This window comes from Athene noctua, chromosome 1, assembly GCF_965140245.1.
Source record: "Athene noctua chromosome 1, bAthNoc1.hap1.1, whole genome shotgun sequence".
Lineage (NCBI taxonomy): Eukaryota > Metazoa > Chordata > Aves > Strigiformes > Strigidae > Athene > Athene noctua.
Genome location: NC_134037.1, coordinates 29407866 through 29418149, shown reverse-complemented (window position 1 = coordinate 29418149; position 10284 = coordinate 29407866). Strand labels below are relative to the sequence as shown.

The 10284-nt window shown below is 39.0% G+C and overlaps 1 protein-coding gene across 4 annotated transcripts in view; it reads right to left on the bottom strand.

Moving 5' to 3' along the window:
- Positions 1–321: 321 nt before the first annotated feature.
- Positions 322–10284, bottom strand: part of ZNF451 (zinc finger protein 451) — a 42837-nt gene continuing 32874 nt past the window's right edge. For all 4 annotated transcript variants that reach the window (XM_074895793.1, XM_074895792.1, XM_074895795.1 and 1 more), the window contains exons 14-15: positions 3538–3609; positions 322–1466 (exon numbers count right to left, since the gene is read on the bottom strand). In XM_074895793.1, the coding sequence (XP_074751894.1) occupies positions 1414–1466; positions 3538–3609 (125 nt within the window). In that variant the 3' untranslated portion in view covers positions 322–1413. The remainder of the gene's footprint in view (positions 1467–3537; positions 3610–10284) is intronic.

The window sequence follows — 10284 nt, the reverse complement described above, 5'->3', positions numbered from 1 at the left end:
AATGCACTGGAAGTGTTCAAACTGTTTTTTAGCATTTGAATAGTTTCTTCAATTTGTATGATTGCTAATGAACGCTGATATAACTCACTAGATTCTTCATTCATTCTATTTGTTTCAGAGATGGCAATTATATCGGAAACATGATTGGAAATAAACCAGGGATAGTTTTCCAGCTTTTCTAACCAGTGATACATAGCTGTAGTTATTCTGACTCTGAGTGAGAAAAATCTAGCCTTCCCCTTGTCTTACTCTCCTCAAAAAGTATTTGTTTGCATAATGAATTATTTGCAGCAGTTAGAAGCAAACTCACAAACTAATGAATAATAATACAAAAATCAATCTGGTATTTTATTACATTGAGATTTCTTACTGATTGACAGAAATCATGAACTGAAGTATAATAGGCTGGTAAAGCTGGTCAGCTTTGCATAGGTATTTTTAAATGGAGGAACTGAGAAAGGTGGCACAGATAATTTTAAACAGAAAAAACTGTTGACCTTAAAATAAGGACAGTACAAAAATAATGAACACGTTTACATTCATTTATCCAAGGCCACCTCTTCATGAACAGAAGGGAACAAAGACAATAGTATATAAGAATAATACAGCTTAAATTCTCTCACATCTATTCCAAACGGAACTAGAAAGTTTATATAGCCTCTGTTTCCTTAAATAGTTGTTCCAGCCTCAGATCAGAAAGAGGAACCAAACCCGTCAAACTTTAAGCCATCAAATACACCACTCTACCATGCTACTATTGAAAAAACATACACATTTATAAAAATAAAGCTAACTAACTCTACAACCTGTGGTCCCAGTTCTGACATTTATAACAGACAGGACATGAACAAAATTATGGTCTTTGAGGTGAGACTGGCCACAGGCAAGAGTTCAGCCATATGTTCAATTTATAAACCTGGGATCTAAGCTTCTCTTTGTAACAAGATTAGCTAGGCAAATCTGAGTTAATTGGAATTTACTATTTTTATCTGTTACAAAGACCACATGAAAAAGTAAATAAAGACAATGACATTGTGACAGAAAAATTAAATACGTGAACCATTTTTAAACAAACAACAACTAAAAACCCCAAAATACCTAGTAAGACCAGCCTACTAATTAGGCAACAATCTATACAGCTAGACTGAAGAGACTTAGTCATCATCCATTAGAAACAGAATATGCAAAGGCTTAAAAATGTATTTTTATCATACACAATATATTGCAGTGGATATCCATAAACTCCACCTGTTCATCAGCATGACAGAGGACATCAGATTATAAATCTAACAATTCACGATACAGATGTGTTTCTGAAGTGGTATTTCTGAACCTTTGTAAATAGATAACCAAGTTTCTATTTTTGTGAGCAGCTCTGATGACATGGTGTTAAGTGTACTGAAGTATCTTCATTTACATTTCCTCAAGGCTTCTCTTGATAGCCTCTTCCAATTCCACATCTTGCTCTGCGTAAACACAAAAACCTGATTATAACCTCAAACTATGGTTGATAACTAGTCATAAACACAGCTACAAATTACTTCTGTGGGTGATGTCAGTAAACTGCAAAAAAAGGTAGGGAAACAGCATGAAATTATTTTCCCTCCTTCTGTTTTATGCTAGCTTTTTGACACTTCAAAACAAAGAATAACCTCTACAACCTTCCACTGTATTAAACTAATCATTGGGCTGCCCTGAATTAAGAGTATAATGCAACTACATATTTACTGTTCAAAATAATACCAAGATTAGAATCCATATGTATGCACTAAGAAAAATAAAGTATTAAACCAAAAAAAGACAGACACACAAAACAAGGTTTCAGTATTTTCATTTCAGTGCCTTATCAGTAGATATTCCTATATCTACATTCTAACTTGTCACCACTGTTGTCCCTCTTATTAGGAAGGCCAGACGTAAGTAGAGAAAAAGTATTAACAGTAAGAATAGTCTAGATCAGGGCTGTAACATTCTTGATGGTGGTGGGGAAGACTGCAGTGAACTCATCTGACTTGTGAACAGCCTCTCAAACACTTTTTATAACACTCAGAAAAGAAACTTTGTTTCTGCATTGCATTTAGTTTGCTTTGGGCACTAATTGTTTGGTGTTAGTGAAGTAAGTATCATCAGTTAGACAAACTTTATATGTACAGTAAATATTAATGCCAATGGTATGGTTGGAAAAAATAAAGCAGCTTTCAGACACTGTCATTCTTGAATTACTCATCTTCTGTTTTAGGAGCACACAAGTGCATCCTATAAAAAAGCTGTCTGTTCTTATGACAAAGGAAACAATAATTATATATGTATTAATGTAACAGATTTAAAAACTTTAATTACTGTCAGGCTATTTTATGCAAGGCCTAGATTTAGAACAGAATAGTATCAATGAATGGTCTCTCGTGTCAGCAGAGCCATAATTCATTCACCTGCACTTTACTGTAACATCCGGCACTGCTGATAGAGTTGTTACGTTTCTGAAAGGAAAACATCACATGGTCTACACTTGCTTTTTGCTTTCCCCTCTTCCAGCAGTTGCTAGTGCTTTTTCCTTTTTTTACCCTTTTCTGGGGTTTATTTTGCCTCCTCCTCACTCCCTCTTAGCCCATGACAGAACTGCCATTAACCATGCAGGCGCAGAGCACACAGCTACAGCCAGGCTGCTTCATAAGGTCAGATGCCTTCAGCACTGCAGCATCTGAACTAGGACCTCCTGCACGCACTAAATGCCACTGCTATCCCTGGTGGCAGTACCCAGTGCTAGGGGGACCCGAGTGCAGCAAACTTGCAGTACTGTAGATGAATATGTTGTACATTTAATAACAATATTTAGTAACAGTTGGTAAATGTATAACTGAATAAATTATGGGAATATAAGATTCAGTTATCAGTTTTATCACTGACCTTGTATAAATTATTTTTTAAAGTTAATTTTATTTCCATCAGGTGGAAGGGCAGTCAAGCCTTTTAAACAAATTATTTTCAAAGTGCACTGTAGTCTGTTATGAAAAATCAATGGCTACATTGTATAAACACCACCATCAAGCACAACAGCAAAAGGATTAAAACAATTTCAAATAAGGTAAGGTATGATATGAGCAGACAGCTGTACTCCTGATTCAAACTTGTACATAAATCTACAGCTCTTTTAGGAGCCCAGAGTGCTCTGTTGAGATATAACACCTAATTTTGAACTATTTATTCAGAAGTTCAACTATTCAGTCAGTAAACTCAGTACTCTAAGTCACCACAGTCATATTAAACTGGTACAAAGTAAGCTCAGTCAAGTCTTTAATTGCACAATACCCTGTGGTGCATCAATAAAATAGATTTTGAGTCTGCTGGCATACTTCTCAGATTAGGAAATTATTTTTTATTTATAACTCATCACAGTGTTCTTAACTACTCAAGATTGCCCAGCATATTTTAGAGAGTATTCTTAAGATGTCACTTGCTGTAAAACTGATTTTAAGTTTAGTTTCTGTATCTTCCATAATTATAGCATTCCTGAACACTGAAAAGTAAAAATTAACAGACCTTCCTGTTTCTTTGTTTCTTCTAAGCTCCTCTTCATTGTTAGTTTGATATCTTCGTCTTCGCTATCTGAACCTTAAATACACAAATGAAACAGGAATTACACACTGCTTCTAATAAAGAAAGTTAACAATGCCCTCAACTGTAGGTTGGATTTGAAGAAACACACTTGTTATAATCTGAAAATCCAAATACGTCATAGTGGTAGTTTAAGACAGTAAACTCAAGAGACAGAGTTATTTTTCAGCTACCTTCTTCTCTTTCTTCCCAAAATCTAGAAAAAGACTGCTTCACTTTTATTTTAAAACAGTAAGAAGAAATAACAGGTGCAGAAGCTACTGTGTCTACTGCATTAGGTTTTTTGTAATAGTTATTAAAAAGAGACATTACTCACTTTATACAAAATGTATCACGTATTTAATTATGAGAAGAAATCTTAGTGTGTCTCTGCCTACAAATGACTGTAGCTGTATTTTGTTGCCTAAACACTCCATATGAACATGCTATAACTCAACTCAGCAGTGCAATTCAGCAGATGTTGTTCAAGTCACACAGAAGAAAAATGTCGATACACTTATTTTAATCTGCTAACTCACCGTAGCCAAGCCCAGCCAAAACTCCACTGCCTTTCCCTTTCTAAATAATGCTCTTCATGAGGCTGGTTTCCAGCTCCAGAATGACAGCTCTGTTTTGAGGTATCTAGTAAGGATTGGTGTACCCAAGGTGGTTTTTTTTTAATTTGTTTTAAACAGTGTCAGTAAGCTACAAGTTAAAAAATAAACAAGTCAATGAATCACATTATGTATACATTCTCCTGCTACAGGTTATTGCTATTTTGGGAGATGGTCTCTGTAATGAGGTCTTGTAGTATTTGCAGTCAACTAGGTCTCCTACAGTTATACCAACATAAGCACTTCCCTTAAAGTCATCATATTTATTAGTACACCAGTGTACTCCTGATAACGCTTACCAGCAAAGAACATTCTGATATGGACATCTAATTTACTGACTGTTGTGACTTCTGGCATTTTAAATGACCCAAGTTAGGCATTCAAAGTAACAGGTAGACTTTCTAAAATTTGCTTTCAAACCTCTGACACATATACCTTGTTCAAACAGCAACGTTGCTGACCTTCCCAATTCCAGGAATACAGACTCCAACAGCTGGTATCAAACAGACTAGAAGCTCACAAAGATGCCAGAAATAGCTGGATATACACTGCAGTTAAAATGGTCTTTCTCCAGTCACTTGCCAGACTGACTGTGAATGCTTTTTGGAACTGCCTACTATCTCTGGGCAGAATAGATACTATTCTTTACATCATATTCTAAAGCAAACAAAAGAAAGGAAAATCCACACAACTCAAAAAAGTCATTACAATAATTTATGAAAAGAGAGGAAAAAATGCAGAGAAAAGGCTTTGCACAAGCAGCTTCGCCCTATTAACCATCCTTTTAATCTTCCAGCCTGGAAGACATCTCGGACTGCTCTAAGAGGTTTTGTACCTGTTGAAGCAATCACTCTCTAACTCATTTCTTGGTGTAAATACAATGGAAGAACTGAGTTTGTGTGAGCAGTAAGGCGTAGTACAAGAGGGTCTCTGGTTTGGTACCATTTCAAATAAAAAAACATTATGAGCACTTTTCTGAAGGCTTGTAGAAGTTGTTTAGCTGACTTGACAGAACATGCTAGCAAACAGGCAAGGCAATATTCTTCCGATTGGCATCTTGCATAGATGGTTAAACAGCAGAAGATAGGAGTAGTCAGAAATCCAGGAGTTTCTTTCAGATAAGATCTAAAGAAGATACTTTTCCTGGAACTGGTTATAGAGTCAGTTAACATTCACCACAGAAGCAGCCATGATGGCAACACACTGACACACTGTTGGAGGAAGCACTTTCCTGCTTACTCCTGGCTGACCCAACCCAGGCAACAGGCTAACTTGACACTTATTTTTCAGAATACAGCAGATCAGCAGCTAAATTGACTACTGTCAATTAGGACAGTTATGAATGATAAAACAGGATTTGTAGATAGAATTATTATTTTAGTTCATTAAGAAAGTTTAGTGCAGGCCTCATCTTGCTGAAGTGTTTTGCTAGTCACACCACCTTAATTATACCACTGTAATAACACAGGATACACAGTCATATTGGAACAGAGGTATATGCAAACTGGCATGCAAAAACATTTAAATGTTTTTAAAACAAGCTGCCTGCCCCATGATTTATCACTGTGCCTGATATGCAACAACTAAATACTACTCAATAGTTATGAGAGACAACTTCTTAACTCCCTGAAACAGGCCTGCAAGAAACAAGGACTGAAAAAAGCAGCCTGCAAAAGATAAGGGATGGGGGGAGCAGAGGCCCTCCAAGCTGAGAAGTGTTTCAAACACTCACAAGTAATGAAATTATAGTCATGGCATGGACAGTGTGGATTTTGGAGCTGGTAAGGCTGCCTGGATATCACAGGATGCAGCTGGAGGAGGGAGTCCTGAGAAGGCAGGACAGTTCTGCTCTGATGCATCTTGTAAAGTCCATCTGTCTTGTAAATGACCTTTGCTTCATTATCCACAAAATGCATATTAAAGTCGATGCACCTGCATATGCTAATGAAGATAACAAGATCATGCTAGTTACATCATCGCTTGAAGAACCTTACTCCTCCAAACACCTGTAATACATGGGTATGTGGGTCAACCTAGGGGACAGACCCAAGGGAAGCATGTATAAATTGGGGGGGGGGGGGGGGGGGGGGCAAAGAATAGGAAAGAAAAAAGATGACATGAAGAAGCAAAGACATGAAGTGAAGATGACAGATGCATCCCTGAAACTTGGATGGGACCAATGCAGGAACCTGGACTGGTGATCTCTATTCCTCTATTACGTCTCTTCCCAGTTCTCCTTTTTCCCTTGTTACCATTAAGTAATGCAAGGCAGACTGTATCACTTGCCATAGCTTGTTATATACTTAGCCAATGACTATGTATCCAATTAGTACACAGTGAGAAATTAATAAATGTCAGTGGATGGACTCAGACTTGTCTCACCGTTGTCCACTCCAATGGGGATTTACGAATCTAAGTCACCTGTCTCCCTCATCTGAGCAGGACATGACAATAGTTACAACGTCACAGAAAACAAGTTTGCTTAAAGCATAGTTGAAGACAACACCACTCCACTCCAGAAACTATGAAACTTGAAAACAGTTAGTACTGATGATCTTGTGTTAGTTTGAGAGGAAAAGTTATGTTTGAGTCAAATGTGGTTATGAAGCGTATTAGAAGTCTTATGAGCTACGCTCTGCCTTCGCAGGTCATTATTTGCAAGACTTCTCTCCCCGTTACCTGACTGTATTAACACACATTCAACTTCCCATGGAGTTGGTGAAAGGTAACCTATTAAGAGGCTATCAAAGACCAAATCTTATTTAGCAGTTTTTCATGCAAAGGCTTGACAGCATATCAAATTACATTGAGACTTTCTGTAATGAAAAACACCATTATGCTTGTCGTCAGTGTTCCCCCATCCCCACCCTCCCCAAACCTACACAGAGCAAAGACTAAAGGCACAAAACCAGTAAAGATGAGAATTTTAAGATGTTCTTATATGACTTTATGGGAATCAGGAATAAGACTAACTGTCAGAAGAAATGCTGTCTGCAGGCAAAAATCCTGGGCAGAAATACTCCAAGAATAAGAGGGCATAAGGAAGGCATTCAGCTTCCTTTAGGAGCTAGACATCGAGAATGGTTAGTGTGGAACTCATCACTCGTCAAGCAAAGAGAAGGAAGGGCCAACTGATCAAACAGATGCATTTAAGTCAGAAGACACCAGGCTGCTCTTCCACAGGGGACAGGCCATTGTGCTTGATCTGGTGTTGCTTGTACTGTGTCTGTACCCTGTGACTGAACTCTGCTTTCAAGGAGATCTTGGATTGCAATTAAGAATATACAGGCAAATATCGCAGAATGGCTGAGGTGGGAAGGGCCCTCTGGAGGTCACCTTGTCCAGCCCCCCTGGTCAGGCAGGATCACCTAGAGACAGCTGCCCAGGACTCTGTCCAGATGGCTTTTGAATATTACCAAAAAGATTCTGTACTTGGGAGCTCAGAACATGACAGTTATGGCCTTACCATGCTGAGTAGAGGAAAAGGACCCCCTCCCTCAACCTGCTGGCAACAGTCCTAATGCAGCCCAGGGTAGTGTCGAACTTCTTTAGCCCTGAGAACACATTGCTGGCATATGGTCAACTTGGTGTCCACCAAGAACCCCAGGTGCTTTTCTGCAAAGCTGTTTTCCAGCTAGTTGACCCCTAGTCAGCATATATCAGTGCCTGGGGTTGTTCGTCCCCACACGCAGAACGCTGCAATTCTTGTTGAACTTAATGAGGTTTCTCTCAGCCCATTTCTTCCTTATCAAGGTTCCTCTGAAAAGCGCCACAACCCTCCAGTGTATCAGCTTCCACCCCCAATTTTGTGTCATCAGCAACCTGCTGGGGGTGCACTCTGCCCCACTATCTAGGTCATTAATGAAGATATTAAACAGGATCAGACACAGTGTCGACTCCTGGGGTACACAGCTGGTTACTAGCCTCCAATTGGACTTCATGTCACTGATCACCATGTTCCGGGTCAGTTCAGCCAGTTTTCGGTCCACCTCAGTTTGCTCATCTAGCCCACGCTTCATCAGCACATACTCCTGGTACTGCTGGCATCTTCTGATGATGAAGAGTACATGAGAAAGTTTAATTTGAAGAAATCAGGCATGCCTTGCCTTTTTTATTAAAATCCTTAGCACATTCTGTAGCTCACAACTCCTCTGGGGTCACAGGAAAAACAACTGCCCAGTTTCTCAGTCAATAGATCTTAAGATATAGCCTCTTCTCTAGTACATTTTATTAAATAAACAACAAGAAACTCTGACCATACCTATTCTCTCAAAGAAATCTTATTGCTCACTATTGTCCTCAGGTATTGCCAAATTCCTGCTGGAAGAACAAAAAAAACCCCAGGAGAGCAAATTCTGGATGAATATAGAGCTCAAAGACTAACCTTATAGATGGGATGAAATACAGGGAGTTTCTGACATTTCATGAGTCCCTCATAGAAACCTATTTTGGGAAGAGACTGGTAAAAACTTTCACAGAATCCAAGCGCCACCCACTGTCCTGAGAACAAAGCGCCACACTTTGAATTTGGATTAGCTGCCCACATGGCTCAGCATAATTACCCCCCTCCCCGATACCTGGATCCTCTTCTCTTGCAACTTCCCCAGTTACCACTATCCCATTAATAATTTCCACCAGGTTTACCAGTTCCTCTGTCTCGTCAGAGACTCGATTTCTCCTTCTCAGTCCTCCTCCCTTGCTGCAGAACTTCATAATTCACCTCCTGAATACTTCATGCATTGTGCAGTCTCACCCTACCTCCACTTCTCTCCTACAATGCTCCTTCTCTTATTCTTCTCAGTAACTCCCAGTCTCAGCTGCCTCTTTCCTATCTCAATGTATGTTGACATTAATATCACACTTAGTGTCTCCAATTACTGGCCCTTTTCCTTTTACAGTTGATGTCTGAAGTTTTAGTGCTACCTTACCTTAAGAATATCATTAAAGTTACATCATTCAGGATCCTAGTAAATACTCAGCCAAAAACTTAAAATGAATATCCCATCCTTAGCTTCACTAGCAATCACATTCAGTATGTGTGATCATGCTGACTTTAAAATACCGTTACTTGGCTTCCAGAATCCTTTCCTTTATTCCTTCTTCAAAATGTCCCTGGAGAACCCTCCCTACATACTCTGCCAATACTTACTGCTCTAATCTCCATTTCTTCATTAAGGTAACATCATCTATAAATGCAAGTACAACTACTCCCTGCTGAGGGTTCACAAATACACAAGACCTATATTCCTCCATGCAAACTAAAGCTTCACTCTATATATCTGTCCCTAGAAATGCTCATTCATCTGTTCACAAGTGTAGCATGACTTAAAAGTTCTCAATCCCCAACCCTCCTCCAATTGCATTTTCTGGAAACTGGCCAATACCATGATGGTCACTCACACTTTCATTTAACCTTCATCTTAGACACCTCTCAAAGTCACCACCAGATTAAACTAAACCTTGAGGATTTTTTTGTATCATCTGAGTGGTGAGATCTTCCCAATTCATCTACTTGGCTACAATTCTTGTTCAGACTCATTATCTTAGGTCTTAACACACTGCTTTCTCCCTAGGGCATATACATATATTCAAAGACGCACATAAGAGATGCCACTGACATACCAAAGCAAATAATAACTTCCTGTTGTAGCTAAACACAAGGTTACAACTCGAAGGTGACTTCCTTATCACTCCATACTGCAAGAGCCTGTGGCCATGGCAATAACCATGTAAATAAAGGAACAGATTCTTACTAAAGTAATTATCATTCATTCATGGTGCAGCATACTGCAGATGCTCATGCCCTTCACATTCAGCCTCTCTGGACAGTGGGGGCTGGAGGCTATCTTTAGTCATTCAGTCTGTGTTAACTGAAGGTTTGGAAAAAGCAGACTGGGGTCAGATGTGGTATTCAAATTGGACCTCAGTGCCCACAAAAACCTGAATACTGAGAAGACAAGCAGTTATGCTCAATGTCTTCAGTAAATTAATTCTTAACTCCTTTTAAATTCTTTTGCCGGCTGTCGATAAACCAGAAGCTTTTTGGAATAGTGGGGGCTAGGAAGCTTAGCAGCATTCA